Source organism: Hypomesus transpacificus, chromosome 1 (genome assembly GCF_021917145.1).
Source record: "Hypomesus transpacificus isolate Combined female chromosome 1, fHypTra1, whole genome shotgun sequence".
Lineage (NCBI taxonomy): Eukaryota > Metazoa > Chordata > Actinopteri > Osmeriformes > Osmeridae > Hypomesus > Hypomesus transpacificus.
In genome coordinates, this window is record NC_061060.1 from 8,827,143 (window position 1) to 8,844,087 (window position 16,945).

General features: G+C 41.4%; 1 protein-coding gene across 4 annotated transcripts in view; it reads left to right on the plus strand.

The window, feature by feature from the left end:
- Positions 1-9,732: 9,732 nt before the first annotated feature.
- Positions 9,733-16,945, plus strand: part of diaph2 (diaphanous-related formin 2) — a 232,401-nt gene continuing 225,188 nt past the window's right edge. For 2 of the 4 annotated variants that reach the window (XM_047039237.1, XM_047039480.1), the window contains exons 1-2: positions 9,883-9,953; positions 10,572-10,924. In XM_047039237.1, coding sequence (XP_046895193.1) covers positions 10,841-10,924 — 84 coding nt within the window. In that variant the 5' untranslated portion in view covers positions 9,883-9,953; positions 10,572-10,840. The other 2 variants (XM_047039318.1, XM_047039399.1) reach the window with 2 other exon arrangements.

Genomic DNA, 16,945 nt, shown 5'->3' on the forward strand with positions numbered 1-16,945 from the left:
TGGACTTGTGTTCAAGGAGCTGAAATCCTACTTTCTTGGCCTAACACATCCGGCTTTGGAAAAGTACACGTGAAACGGTTCCCTACCTGTTTATATTCTCTCGGCCTTTTTCTGATTGCGCCGTTAAAAGTTTGAAGCTACCTACATAAGGCAGATGACCTTGGGGAGGGTTAAGTGATGCAATTTGCTGGCACAATCATTGTCATTTGGCCTGCCATGCCTCATGAAGCTGCCTGGGGTGTTATTCCATCCCTCAGAGGCACCTCTGATCATCACCACATAGCAGCAGTGCATGACTAAGTGGATGCACTCTGACTGCAGTCCTGATGGGGCAGTATGGTCTGCTGACGATGTTCCCAAACACTCTCCCTCTATGAGCTTTACTTACCTGCTTCTCACAGCATCATATCGTATGGCTGTCCCTGAGGAGCACTACGATCACCATCAGGCTCTGAATGGTTCCGTCTGGGTACATTTGAGTGTTGGATGTGTGCGAAGGGACAATAGGTGAACGTCTGGGGGTTTGTGGTTGTGTGATTTGAGGACCTGCCTTTAGGTGGCAGTGTTGGCTAATCAGTGGGCTGTGGGTAAAGCTATAAGTGGATTTTGGTATGGAGAACCACACCTCAGCAACAGCAGATGGTGCCGATCATTGTGCCGATCATTGTGCCTCACATCAAATTCATCTTTCTTTTGTTGTTCATCGTAAAATACTACCAGCCCAGACAAAAAAACACATCAACATTGTGGTAGACATAATCCAATTATTGCTAATTGACAAAATATACAAATGCTGTGTTTACGGCTTGCACTTTCTAATTCTAGTGAAACAATGATAATAGTGAAACAACAATAACAGTTGAGTCAGGTGCAAGATGATTTATCTTGCTACTTTTGAGAAATGCAGAAAAGTCTGCAGAGCTCAAACTGAATGCAACCCAGTGGCTTTACAATAGTTTAACTATGCTCCTGATGTTTGGAACCAGGACTATAAATCTGTTATCGACATTCCAAAATATATCTTGAGAAAATGAATCTTATAAATGTTACTAGTGTAAAATGATGATTTGCTAGTTCAATCTCCGGAATGTTCTCTCTCCATCCAATGTTTGACATTGAGGAGATATAGTAACATCACAACCCTATGAGGAATCAGAGTTTGAGGATTTCTAAAGCTAAGAAATGTCAAATTTGTCCTCCCTCTCCATGCTGTTGCCATGCTGGTTTGGCCGTACACAATATTGTGACAACCATAGGCTACTTATTCATATCCAGATTTGGTATTTGACAATCCAAGGTGGTCTCTTTCTCTCTCTCTCTCTCCTCTCTCTCTCTCTCTCTCTCTCTCTCTCTCTCTCTCTCTCTCTCTCTCTCTCTCTCTCTCTCTCTCTCTCTCTCTCTTTTTCTCCCTCTCTCTCCCTCTCTCTCACCCCTCTCGCTCTCTCTCCCTCTCTCTCCCTCTCTCTCTCTCTCTCTCTCTCTCTCTCTCTCTCTCTCTCTCTCTCTCTCTCTCTCTCTCTCACTCAGTCACACACACACACACACACACCACCCATCCTCTGATTTAAAGAAAACAACTCAGTTCCAAGCATTGCTCTCTCCTCTCCAGAGAGCCTGGATGAGAGTGGTTACTGTGCCCCTGCTGGTGTGCAGAGGCCTGAGCTGTGGGACTGGGGCATGTTGATGCACCATATCACCAGTGTGGAATTGAAATGGAGCAGCAGAAAATACCAAGAGGTATGGGTCCAATGCTCTCTGTTATCAGATATAGGCCCATGATGACTGATGTTGAAAAAATACTTGTGACTACTCCAAGCCAGTCCATTGGACTGTGTAGACAGGTTTACAGTGTATTTTACGGACAGGAAGCAACTTTGAATATAGAGGGGAAGCTGGTAGTGATCTGATAAAGATCACATATGTTGGGAGGCTTAACATATGTTTCCAGAATGTTTGTCTAAACCCTAACTTGTCCAAGTCACGCTGTAATGAAACAATGAGATACTTACAGCAGGAGCCCAAGTTTAAAACCAGACTGGCCATTTTCTGCATTTCTTACTCTCTCTGTCTTGTCTGTCCTGTGTAACCTTTACTTTCACTGTACAATAAAGTATACAAATGTTTAAATCAAATATTATAAAATATGTATTTCAATGTTTTTTAGAATAGCGTTTTAGTGATACATAAATAATTTGATTGTATTTATATTGCTCAATCCCACGGTTGTTTGAATCCACATTTATATTAGGCGTGCTTACTTGGCACTATTGATTGTAAACTGCACTGTAGAACACTGCTGAGTGCTCATTAACATTAGAAAGCTTTATAGATAAAGCAATAGAGACAGATACAGAGTGGCTGTGTGCTGGAGTTTGGAAGAGATTATTGTTGTGATGCAGGCAGCAGATATCTGAGCAAGAGGTCTCTAGAGTACAGAGCAGACTGTTGGCAATTTTCACTGGGATCTCCTCCGATGACCTCTCAAAGGGATTGTCTCTATTTCCAGTTTAGGGTTGCCCTTTTTTCCTTAGAACAGGGTGAACCAGGCAAGTAAAGACTTTTACATCAAATTCAATCAGTGTTTAAATACATAATGTAAAACATAACTTCCTGCTCTGGTCTTTCCTAACAAAGTCAGATCCAATCACAGATCTGACAGTCCTTGGATGGTTTTAAATAATGTGGTGGAAACCCAGTTTTCTCTTTTCCAGTTACTGACAAATCAATGATCTTCACCTTTACAGAAGGAGGGATGCATTTTATGGTTCGGGAAGGAATAAGCCATTCTTTAGGAAATACATGATCAAATACTGCCCTTTTGCTTTACTCAAGAGGAGGAGAATCATCCAATCATGAACTATGTAAAAATGGATGAAGTAGAGCATTAACTTGCTTTCTTTGAATCTACTGTCTTACGTCAGCGGGGAGAGGTGAAGTCGTTTCAAGATGGGGTGTCTAATCTCATACTTTTGGTATCATCTTGTTGGGTTCCTGTCTCCTATTCCTTCACTCACCATCTGGTCAAGTTCAGCTTCCCTCATCACAGTGTAAGCCTCTCCATCCTCTGCTCACTGTCTTAAGCATTGACGCTCGGATGCTAGGAAAGGCTGGGTCCCATTAGCTGTGATAGCTCAGGAAGTCTTGGCAAGTGTAACACATTTCACATGCAGAGGTCTCGCTGAGTGAATCCAGGAAACCAGCTCTCTTAGATAGCCTGTTATGATTCTGTTTTATTTATGAGCGGAAAACAACATGTTTGTTATCAACCACACACCGCTTCCATTCACACACTGTTTATGCAAAGTGCTCCCAGATCACGGCAACATAGGATCCTACATCAGTCATCTTAATATCTATTCCAAGTTTCATTCCAGCACTCATTTCAAGAATCCTTTTCAAACACTATTTCTTCAAATTGCAGCAGATAGGGTAGGCGGCTATCTTTTTCATGTGGAATTTGTTAAGTTGCCATACAAGACATCCCACTGTAAGAGCTCAGTGTGGGGTTCTTCCCATCAGGGCTGCGTCTTTGATCGAGTTTGATATCACCGAGTCGTTCCACTTCCACTGTGGTCCTCCTGATCACAGACGAGCCAGCTCCAAACATGTCTTGAACATCACCACATGCCATGCTGTTTTCTATCAGATGAATCCAGGAAGGGACTGAGTCAAAGTACATGTGTTGTAGGTAAATTAAGAGTTATGACTCGCTTTTAGCAATTGTCTATCTTATTTTTCCATATCCAATTGTCTATATTTTGAATAATGGTAGGGATAACTGAAGAATGAAAGCAATGTCACAACTCTGAAAAACAGTAAAACTCGCTATGCTGTTAAGCAACCTCGGCATTGGCTCTGTCTTCAGGGACCACGTGGTTCAAATGTAGAGTGTATGGTTTATAAAAAACTTTGTAATAAACTTTGATGTGAGAATTGGTGCTGACAAACCCAAGCAATGTTTACTTAAGTTCATTTGAGATCCTAAAATGTCCCAGGTGCATCATGGTAAAGAGTGCTAATTATATCATAACTTCAGTGTTTGTGAAATGTTATTTCCTGTCTCAGCAGAGCAAAGCCTTTATAATGTACAATATCTCCCTTTAGTAAACATGGTCAGGCACTCTTGTTTAAGTTTATGGGAGAATATTGATGCCAAGAGACCTTTATAGTAATCCTGAAGAGCGTCCATTAATTAAATCTACTATACTGTGTGAGACAGAAGGGGACAGAGAGAGAGAGTGTGAGAGAGAAGCTTTCCCTGAAAGTTTTATATCAAGATTATTAAAAAATAAATATTATCTATTGTTTATCTCATCATGTCGACATGATAATAACCAATTGAGATCACATTTTCATGATCAATATTTTGTACAAGGAAACCAACACTGAGTGAGCGAGTGCTGCAAGCCAAGATCTGTAGAATGTACAACGTCCTCAACACGAAATCAACAGTATCACTGTTGGCAGTATTTTCTATGTTCTTCCCACGGCAAACCAAAGTGTTAGCCATCTTGTCAACGTGCTGGCTCTGACACAACTCTCCTTCACAGCGTTTCCTGTGTGGGGTTCTCTGTGTGAGGCCCTACATGGTTCCTCCTCTAGGGGAAACCCCTGTGTACTCTTTCAGGCTGGCCAGAACAATGGGCCACTCTCGCAGCCCGGCAAACTGCGGATGGGGAGCAGGGCTGTTTACAGCTTGAATTGTGAACGCTGATTACTCTCCACTTACTAGACTCTTTAACAGAAGCATCCTCACCACAAAGGAAAAAACAGGGTCATCGGAGGTGTTTCCCTCTCATGCACGGTTGATGTGACCGGTTACATGGCCCTGGAGTGTTCCAGTCGTGGGCGCAACCCTGTGAGCGTTGGACATGGTGGTATTAAGGGAGTGGAATCTGTCTGTTGTTTTGTGTGCGGTCGGCACCAAGTCCGGTCCATTTTCAGTCATAGGATGCCTGCTGTTGCAAACATGCTTAAACCATGCCATGCCAAATGATACATCAGCATCTTGTTCCATCCCTTATGCATGTAGCACAGTACTCAGTACTTGCATGTAAAATAGCCTACCATCCATAAGCACTTGCACCACTTACTGTGTGTGTTAGTGGTATAGACCATGTGCCTTTAAAATAGCTGAATGCACTCGGTTCCATTTATTAGCACAGTGAGTTTTAGCTGAGTGGAGACACGTATCCATCAGCCTACTCAAAGTCTCCTGGTTGTCACATGAATAGGAACGCTCAAGGCAAAGTGGCCTTGCAGCAGCATCCTCAAGTAGTTGGACGCCATGGCAACCAGTTAGGCAAGCTGCGCAGAAGTAATCCGTATCTGTGGACAGCTGATTGTGACCTTGTACGATGTCTCCCACTCCTGCGGCTTCTGCAGCTGACACTGTCGAAACTCAAAATGTACTGTTGGTTGTTGACATTGGAATTTAGTTATACGAGTGAAATAAGGCATGGGAGGTTCTCAGAAAGTACAGCCACAGGAAGAAAATATTTTGACTACATTCTAACTCTGTTTTACAATTCAACTTTAAGCCAACAGTATTATGACCTGTAGATGGTCAGACGCTAGATTTACATTTAGTAGCATGACTTGAGGCCACTATAGCATTTAATTTTGGTCAAATTAGATAATCATCCTTTTTTTAACTATTGAACATGCCTACAGGATATTCTTTCTATCAGCCAAATTCCCATTCACACTAAGACATAGACATCTAAATCTGCAGTCCTACATGTGAATATTTACACTTTATACAGATTTATTTTAAATAATCAGGCACAGATGCAATATGGCCTGTCGATGCTGAATGTAAACAGCTATGTGTATCATGTAAACATCTCTGAGGGGCAGCTGAGCCGGGTGGAGCAAAGAAGAGAGGGATCAACTGCTATGCTCGAGTTTCATATATTTCACAGGGAATTAAAAATAAAAGGAATGTGATTAACCAGTGTTTGACAGAAAGTAAGAGAGTGGAGTTTAGCCTTGATTGCCCTCCTCTCTCTGTGGGTAAGTAGTACTAGCCAAGAGTCGGGAGAAGGCCTGCCTTGGAGGAAGGCTGAGAAGCAATGAATAATTTACAAGTCATTTCCCCTTTCATCTCACAGGTTTGAACACAACGCTTACTACAGGCCCTGCTGCAGCAGCCAGATAGCTCTACATGCTGTATGATGGCTGGGATGAATGAAAGGCAAGGTATGTAACGAGTGCAATGCATGCTGGGCGTTGCAGTGGAAACTCCAAAACAAACTCCACTAAAAGAGAATTTTGAGAAAACATTTATAAGAATGCTGAAGGAGCGAGTGAGTTGATGGAGTCAGTGTTTATCGAAGTAAAGCACTGGACATGGATCTGAATCTCCGGGTCAATCATGTCCTCCTATTGACATGTACGGGAAACACTTTGACAGGGCAGTGAGAAGCTGAGCGTCAGCTCTGTCTGACAGGAGTGAGGACTATTTCTTTCAGAACCAGAGTGAGTACATGTAGTCTAAGAGGGACCATCTGACATGCTCCAGTTATTTAAATATAGAGCTGGCAAATGGATGTTGACTCCAGTATCAGGCTACCAGGGGTGTAGGGGAAAAACAGCAAGAACAAGAACCTTTATGGGGTATGAGTTCCAAAAAACTTGGACGAGTGTAATGTTACAGTGTTGTCTAAAGTCATGTGACAAAATTGCATCTTTCATGTTTGTTGAGGTTTAATGTTTAACCAGCGCCCAAACAGAGCTGTCTTTGTTATATGATATACTATGAATATATTAGATTATTCATGGATACATGATGTACAAAATCGAATTTGAGTTACTCAAGAAAAGTCTCTCTTTCTTTCTCCCTGTTTCTCCCTTACTCTTTCTCACACTCTCACTTGCTCTGTCTCTTTCTCTTTCTCCACTGCGAGTCTGACCAGTAGCTGAATTTCTCACACTCTGACCTCATTTCATCACCTGTCAGATGACTTCATAGATTACAATTAAAGAGAGAACTCAACAATGCCAGGAATTAACATAGACTGGGGATTATTGAAAATATATTTATTTACAAAATCTAATAAAATGAACAGTACTTTAAATGAGTCCAGTGAAGACAGATTGGGGTGAAGTGACCTAGTTGAGGGTTTATATCAGCTTTGGGACAGCTGAGCACAAGCCCCATTACAGTGGAATAGATACTGCAAGGGAATGTCATTGTTGATCATGAAACAAGGAAGCATTTCACTAAGAGGAGCCAAAATGTTATGACTAGATCTAATAATTGCCAGAGTAGTTCTTTACTCTTTAAGAAGTCAAGTCTTATTATTCATATCCTCCGTAAATTTACTTTTATATGTTTTTCTACAGGATTTCAAGTTGTTTACGCTGAAACATTAACTGAATAACTAGTTCTTTACAGTCCAAGTTAAAGGTTTCACAAAAATCGAATCAGAAGTTCTATGGAACCATGGAATCCTCATGGATCATTGAGCTCAGACTATGTAGTTGTAGAGAAGGCAGGGGCACTTACTCTTACTATAATCTTCACACTCAGTCACTGAACCCTTATTTAAGCTTTCTAGTGGACGGATCCATGTGCCACATGACCCATGGCTCACAGCATGACTGACAGTCAGGCTGAATACTTCAGAGAGTTCTCCTGCAGGCAGCGGCGAAAAAGTTCAGCTTCATAAAGTTATACTACCATATTTGTTCAGCCCATGCACAATTAGCCAGCTAATTACAATCACCTTAATCTACTCATTAGCAATGTTTTTGGTGCTGATTCAATGCATGGATAGAATACATGGAATTCATGGTAATTTTGCTTCTTTCTCAACCCATATTTTTTTTAAAGCTTGCAGCTGCCTAAGGGAAAAGTACACATGCTGATTGTCATTCATCTTCGCCTGTCATTTTTGATTGGCAGGTGGTCAGATGGATGATCACCACTCTCCCAGTGTCACAGCTTGTAACAGTTCCACAAAGTGGCTGACAACGATCATGGAAAATGTACCTGCAGCACTGGAAGAGACATACTGTGTACTGTATTCACAACACAATTACATTGTTTTGTCTAATTGTAACCTATGGTAAACAATGTTTTTATTTCAGTGGTCTTCAACTCTGCTCCTCAGGACCCACTGACCTGCATGTTTTAGATGTTTCCCTGCTCGAAACACACTTGATTCCAATGAATGGTTGTTATCTGGCTTGATAACAGGCTTGAACATTAAACATGCAGGACAGTGGGTCCCGAGGACCAGGGTTGAAGACCATGTTTTATTTAATTTACAGTACATGGGCAAATACAGAGAGTCAATCCATGTTTGGAGTTGAAGACTAGAACACCTTCATCAATAACCAATTAGTTAGGTGGACATGTCTGATACGCTGTGGGTACAGTGCCTGTCTTTCCTCTCCTTAGCTTATTGTGTGTTTACACACTGCACAGATGTAATTATTTGATAAGCGCTTGTCGCTTTACATTGAATTCTTGTGCTATTTCAAAGCTTTAAAAAAATCTAAGTGAGTCTAATTAAACCATGGTGCAAGACTTATATCCAATTATAAAAGGATAATGTGCTTACATATAGACAATCTCCCTAAAGCAGAGGAGTCTGATCTCTCACCCAGCTCTGTGATGCTACACTCTACTGGTACTAACTTCTCTCTCCACTCACGCCAGTGACAACAACAGCTGGGTCAATGTCTGGGTGGGAGAGGGAGGGTAGCTGGCTTGCCGCCTTGCAACTGGCCCTCAGACCCAGGGTGGTGAAAGGGAAACTCCTGGTGTTCAAACAAAGCATGCTTATCACCAGAAATGTCTGGATAGAACTGCCCTCTTTCCCGACATATGAATGGTGTATGCCCGGCTACCACAAATAACTAGTGCTCTTAAAGAGACTTTAGGAGTGAGAATTTGCCTAGTGTCCTGATTTGGTGAAACTTGCTGTGAATAATTGCTGACAGTTTCATACTTCAGTGACCAAAAATCCTAAAATTCCCTTTCTTACAGTGACTGTGGAACCTGTCTGGCCTTTTGTTTTTGTTTTTTAAACATGTTAAATATCTGATATCTTTGCGCAGTTATGCAAAGCGGTTCATTCCTGGTGTTATCTACCAATATCCAGATCAGTGACCAGGGAGTGATTCAGAGTGGCACCTCTGTCAATAAAGAACTGTGGGAAGAGGACACCTGCTAACTGTGGCCATTGTTGGAGACAGATTTCTGCTCCAGTAACCTTGTTCCTGTAGGGCAGTTGGGCAAAGAGTCTATGGGAAAGCTCTGAAACGGCCAACCAAAGATGGCTTCTTGACCATACAAACATTTCCAACTGAATGCAGCCTGAACTATTTTACATATAACCATTTATTACCTTAATGTAACAATTATGATCAGATTTATTTAATCATTATCATTGTCATCGACTATGAATTCATTATTTCTCAGATTACTGTTATTAGTATTATTGTAGTTATAATCCTTAAAATTATACTCTATAGCCTATTGTTATTGTTGTTATTGTTAAATGGTATGAAGTGAAAATCACAGTGAGAAAAGAAAGGAGACAGCTTTCGATTCTCTCTCTCTCTCTCTCTCTCTCTCTCTCTCTCTCTCTCTCTCTCTCTCTCTCTCCTCTCTCTCTCTCTCTCTCTCTCTCTCTCTCTCTCTCTCTCTCGCACACATACACAAAAGAGGCCGCGAGCAATCGAGCACTCTTTCTTTGTATCCTGTCTTTCATGAATCCTATCCAGTCACTCTGAAATCAAACTAACCTTTTCGTCATACAGTCTCCTCCCTCAACGACGGCAAAATCCAGACGTTGTGAGTGATTGCAAATTCAACCAATTGCTGATAGAATCCCAGTGCCATGTGTGGCCTTTGGACGAATAGGATTTTACAGTAGGCAGAGCCACAGTGGGCCTGGCCTTCATGCTTGGTTACAGCGGTAAGCTCTGGATGGGATTTTGTGAGTTTTCTTTGACAGGCTGTAAAATTGTAAAATTGTATTAAATTTTAGTTAAATGAACTAATTATACCCTTTCGAATGAATAACGTTCGCATTAATGTTGTCTTTGATCTCACTGTTGTGCTTACATGTGTCTTTGTAAAGTAACCATTCAGACAGCAACGGTGATTTTCTTCTGTAAAAACATTGCTTATTGAATTGCACTGTATATATAAATTGAGAACTGAATTATTCCAGTACTTAATGATACATGTAGCTAGTAAATACATGACAATGTAAACTATCTATAACCATGGTAACCCCGCTACATTTTGTATCTGTTATTAGCTACGGTGTGTCACTTTGCCAGTTAAGTTTGTTTACTGGTAGTTCAACGTGAACGTTTCCAAATGTAATTATCTACTGGCATATACACTCAAATCTGTTTGTCTATCTTCTAAAATTGTGTACGGTATTGACATGACATGCTATTCTAGCCTATGCATGATAAACGCCTCTCAAAGGCACGTGCCATGATGAAAGACAGATAATTGTTTGCAAAAATCAACGCTGTTTATTGTTCAAAGGTCGTCTAACATGAACTAATTTAATTATGCTTTTCACACTTTTTCATAACAGGTTTCCATGTTTCGTAAACAGAAAGTTCTTGTGTTTAAGAGGCATCTGGACGGATACCGTACCACATAAAGCCGATAACTAGTAGAGAATTGAAGAGGAAACAACCGGTATTTGGAATATATCAGTGACATTTTTCTATGCTTCATTTGGATGGAATGGCTTTTGAGGAAACCTAACCCTGGTTGTTATCAAAGTTTTTGCAAGAGTGGTGGAGTTCACTTTTGAATAGATCATTATTTTTTTTTACTGGAGAAGAGTCGAAGCCTAAAATGGATCAAGCAAGCGGTGGAGAGGACCCAAACAAACCTAATAAAAAGAAATCCAACGAAGAAGAAAGTAAAAACAAAAAACTGGTGCGTATTTTGTAATACCCTGGGTTCTCTATAAATTAAATGGAATGGGTAATAGAATCAGTGAAAAAAGTTATCTGAAAGCCACATCTTAAGACCCACATACTGCACAACCAGTTGGCCTTCTAGAATGGTTTTGGGCCTTGCTGATAAGTGAACCAGCTTTACAATTTCCAAGTCCTTGTTTGACAACTATTAATGGTATTCATGAGCACACTTCATTTATGGTTTTACAGTTATGCATTCAAGCGTTAGTCAGTCACCCCCAGTATTGAGTTCTGATGTTAAAGCCCTGCCCAGCAGTATTACACACAACATCATTGATCACTAGGCAAACCATAGATGGCGGAACACATCACATGTCCTGCACTGTGTACCTGTAGATGTTTCAAAGATACTGATTATTGATGTCCTTGGATGCAAATGTGAAATATGGGCAAATCGTTGCAAAATTTCATGTTGTGATCGTCACATGATGGGCTTGAAGGTTTAAAGATGGATGACCAGTAGTCAACGGTTCAGTTGAGATTAGACCCTAGGGGTAGCAGACTGTGGTTTGGACAGGAGTCATGTGCAGATGATAGTCAGCAGTGTATGACCTAAAGTGCCCCATAGTCGGTTTCCCCATCATCATAAGCAGAACATTCTGAATCATCAGTGATATACCCAACTATCAACTTTTTCTGTTTTGTACACCAGACTCCCCCTAGTTACCTTGTATGGTCGTACTGTTTGGTACACAGTGGTTGTTGATAAGATGATACATTTTGTAAGGGTACACCCGTGGGCTCTCAGATGTCACTGAGCTATTACTGCATCATCCCATGCCTGGAACTTAGCTCATAAGTTTGACAAACAGGGCTACATCGTGACTTCTCACTCATTGCTCGTATTCTACAAACTATTTACTTTCATGCAATTACTTTAACTTACTAAATTTGCAACCAACATGTTAGTACTGTATGTTAGTTTGGGACTACATTCCATAATGTCCATTTGTTAACTCTGGAGGCCTAGATATTCTACCTTTTTATCAAATATCTTCAGTGCATCTCCCATTGTTGTATGGCAAGGATTACTATCAGAAATGAATTTGCGGGAGGGCATCTCTCCTATTCTGTGTCGTTAGGCTGAAGGGACATTAGTTGGGACTATTTTTTTCAGTGCACGTTCAATGTTGGGATGGCAGTATGGCTGAGCTGATTTTGTTTACTAAACATGTCCCACCGATTTGGGATGAGCTACTCACAGTCAATTACTCAACTATGTACTTTGAAGGGCGGGGCTTTTGACGGGAGGCTGTTGGGAGAATCAGTCCGTCTGTAAGGGCTCCGCTGGGCTTTAGGAATGCAAACCTCTCCTGGGATTTAAGCAAGGACTCAGAAGCATAGCGCTGTGTACACGGACTGATCACAAGGCCGAAACAAAATAAAAGCAACCATTTCTCCAGCTCTTTCTCTCTCTCTCAGTCCACCTTACAGATGGGGGCAGGGTGCCATACTGAGGGCCTGAGGCAGGCACTTGTAATGTTTGGTATGTGCTCCAGCATGGGTTAAGCAGGAGACTGTGTACCAAGCAGGAAACCCCAGTGTGTGGACTATAATGACATGACTGGACTCAATCCCACAGAGTCTCTTGTTAGGGTGTGGTGTTGTGGATTCAAACTTTGTAAGTGCTTGAGGAACACCCTGTCACTCGAGAACATTTGCCATTCCCTTCCTCTGTCCAACTCCCTTCATTTACACTCCCTTGCTGGGCCTAAATGCTTTGGAGCTGGGCTCATTGCTTACTAGATGGGTGCTGATGTCACCCCCCCCCCCCGCCCTTTTCTCCCTCTTCCTCCCTCTATGTGAGCTCATTGCTGTGTGCTCCTTATGAGGTCTCAGGGCCAGGCATGTTCCATGTTGCCCAAACCTCCTCTGCAGTACACAGGCCAGGGAGGCCTCTTCTTAGGCTTTGGGGAAGCACAGAAAGCCTTGAGTGTAAGGGAGGAAGTATTAATTGATCTCTGGAGATCCGACCTGCCTTTTTGTTTTTCCCTTCTTTCCAACAAATTTTCCCCCCAAAAAACTAAATATGTAGGCTATAGACTCAGACTGGTACACAACTTTTTGTCACTTTCTCAATGGGGCCTGACCTCTTAAAAATGTTGATGTTTCCGTGTGGATGTGGGCCAGCTTTGGCCAAAGATAAGTCTGCTTTGAGCTGGATTAAAGCAGAGGTTGTGTCCGGCGGTACCTGCTGAGAGAGGCAGCAGGTTGTTTGATGCCTGCTCTGTCGGTAATCTTCTAATTCAGGTAGACAGGTTGGCTGGTAGGGTCGGGAACACCTTGGAAGAGCCAGAGAAATAGCTTTGAAATCAATGTTTAGTGTTGCAATGTACCAAGCCATGATTACATCACAGCAGCACTGTTTGGGGGTGGGAATGTGCGCTCTGAACCAAAGACATCAGGCTAACACCTTCCTGTTCGGAAACTTTAATCAACATTCTGACTATCATCGCTATCCATCTAGAAGGTTCTGACCCTGTGTTTTCTTTTTGCTGTTTGTTTGTTGTTTGTAAATATGCCACCGCATGGAACATGGAAGAACTAATTTACTTCTAGTTAAGTTGGTAGATGGATAAGTGTCATTTGAGGACTTTGGGAGATCTGGTTTGACACAGTGACAGACCCCTCTCTGCATTCCAGAGTGTGGGACATCTGACTGGTGTGATGACGTGGCCTGCTTAGTCACAGGTCCCTGATTTCACATGGGTCACACTGCCCCAGTAATATAGACTTCCCTAGGGTTATCTCCACAAGATTCACTTCATGAAAAACAAGTGAATCAATAAGAGACAGACTTGTAGTTAAACCATCTGAAGTCAACTGTATGGTTTGAGACAATATAGTATATCCATAGGGTATCTCTGTTCATTGAACAACACATACAGTACTATTAAGCATAACACTTTACAATTATACTGCAGTACTGTAGGTCATTGATTTTCAGAGAGCCTGCAAACTAATGTGTTCATAGAATGGAATATTTGAAATGGGGTCAGATCAGGTGTTAGCAATCAGTGCAGTTGTGACTAAAATAACTGAATAAATACAAATTGAATTACAGGATGCAAATTTTGTGTGATGTTAAATTGCACAGCGGTCACATGCTGTGTAGCACTGGATTGTTTCACAAACAGTGATTCATCCTTTGTGTTATTTGGATGAAATGTAATGTGAAACGGCTGTCCTGTACTCTGGAAAAGAAATACAGCAACAAATGCTTGATAGAAATAGTCTGGTTGACATGGCAAAGCGGTTATTTGGGGAAAGACCCTGCCTTGTTTTAGCTCTTGTGGTCATATGCTGTGTTGAGACATTCGGCCAGGACTTCACATGTTTCTCAAGCACAAGTGGATTGTTCATAATCTGTTCTTTTAGTTCCAGATCAATCATTCACCAATGTGACATATTTATCATTAAGAGCATACTGGACTTGATTTGGACTAACCAAATGCTCATTTTAACTCATCAGCAGCCTGCTTTATTAGCAGTTTTATAGCAGTTGGCTATTGCCGTTGTCTACCAAGAGAACGCTTATGTGAACGTCCTAGTTGTGTGAATCTAGGTTTACTGTATCAATGCCATGCGTTTGTTGAAGGCTTTCTATTATCTATGGAAAAAAATAGTTCCGCTTGGATCAGCATCTCAAAGGTTGTTCTAGGTGCGTGTTCGTGCGTGCATGTGAGAGAGAGAGAGAGAGAGAGAGAGAGAGAGAGAGAGAGAGAGTGTGTGCAGTGGCTGGTGGCAGACAGCAGGCTGATATCCACCAATAGACATGTCGCTGGGTCACGCCCCTGAGAGAACACGGATACCAACGGCTGGGCTTTTGACAGGAAATTGCGATGAGTCATCATCATCTTCATAACCCCTCAGTCCAGGCAACTGCTCCACTATCACAGCCATGCACACAGGGACTGGGAGCAGTCATTGTTACCTCAGTGGTCCAGAACTGCTGCACATTAGTAAACTAAACTGTAACCAATTGCAGTTTTAGCTTGATAGCCATGTGGAGGCTTGCAGTGTGTAGGGCTCTAGATGGTACCACTAAAGGACTGCTCTCTAGGCTAGACACTGCTGTGTGAAAATGTAAAACCCAAACAGTTTTTGTTAAATTTTCAAACACTTTTTTTTTTTTTTACAGATTCCTTCCACAACCTAATTGCCTTTGAAACACTGAAACTACAAGTCCTGAAATACATATTTTGTGTCATGTTGTTGAGGATTGCAGTTTTCTTTCCCAAGCAGTTTTCTAGTCAGTGACACAGGTCAGAGCTGATTGAGTTGGGGTGGTTTGGTCTTTGGAAGGAGGAGTTGTCTCTTTATAACAGGGAACCTTACCGCATTGAAACATTTAGACATTCAGACAGTATGCAACCTCTAGTTCTGCCACTGTCATGTGGGCCTCTTAATTTTTCAGTGTTCATCTTTTTCCCAGGTCTTAAAGACAGGAAGAGAAGGGCATTTATTTTGGTAAGATCAGATCTGGGTTTAGGAGCAGGGAGGGATGGCAAAGTAAGTTAAGTCAATGGCAAGATGATAGTTAGTTAAAATGGGTGGATGGGTTGCTTCTTGATTGACTGCAGAATGTATTTTTAATGCAGTGTCTCTGGCTGTTTGCTCTGTTTAATTTAACTTCATTTCTACTTGTCTCAATGGATCATGTTTTAGGCTCACTGATCATTAGTTGTCTTCATTGAGTTGTGGGGGGGTCCTCCATTTTCTCAAACAAACACTTTCAGCCGGCAAAACCAATTTCATCCACAATTAAGCAGCGGAGATCCTTCCTCTGTTATGTCAATTCCAGACACTATAATACCGCTACAACACTTGACAAAACCCAGTTGAAAGTTATGCTTTTCATATTCTCATTATTTCATCTTGTCAGTTCAGAGCTTTCTGTTATTTTGGATCCCAGCAAATTGAGGTCTGAAATAACTATTTCGCTCCACCCACCTCACGCTGTATCTGTCCCGGCCACTGATTGAAATTGTGGATAGTGTTCACTTAATTAATTCAATCTGGTCTTAATGATTATAATCACGCCAGACAATTAGTAAGTAATTAAAGTAATTAAAACATCAGTAATGCATGGACAGTTGATCATTCATCTAGCGGTAGTGTTTCAAAAATGAGATGGTTGCTAACTACTGTGTTGGTGTAAAAAGGGAGTAGGGCACATTGGGGATGTTAACAATAGTTTCACAGTATTTGTGGAAAAGTACCAACTTTTTGTTTCCAGCACGCACGTTGTTTTTCCGCTACGTTTGTAGCATCACTGACCGTCTTAAAGGCTTGCCCCCAGCAGGATTTTCGCATTTAAATCAAACGAAACACTAACAGGACAGTAACAGGACACTTAACCTTTGTTCTTTTGACAGTAAACCTAATTCTAACTCATGACTCGGTCAATACTTTGTGGCAAGGCTAAGGCTTTATGAAGGATTTTGAAGCTGGTTTGGCTCACAGGATAGTATGGGTTAGCAATAATATCAGACTTTTCAGACTTGTCACAATCCTGCAAGGTCAAGTTAATATTTTGTGAGCTGAACCATTTTGTCATTTAGGTTTGAGGTTATAACATATGCAAAGCTATACACAGTTCTGACAACTGTGTGTGTGTCCATGTATGAAACTGCAGGAAATGGACCACATGTGAGTTTCACGGCACTCAGGAAGTGGGAGACAGGAAGTGGTGAAGAATGCTTTAGTCACTGTTGAACTTAGAAACTACTCTGACATCACCCTCATAGCTGGAGACCACTCTTAGTAATGTAGTCCCACTTATCATAAATCCCCAAATCTTTACAAGTCAGCCTCCATTTGTTGAGTAACTTCTCCAACATAACAGTACTGTAGCTAATATCATGACAACAATTGATACTTGATTGTTAATTAATAACAATTAACACAGAGACTCAAGTGAACACAAATGTTTTGTCCCCCTTACAGACAAACAGAAGCTTTTAGTAAACTGTCT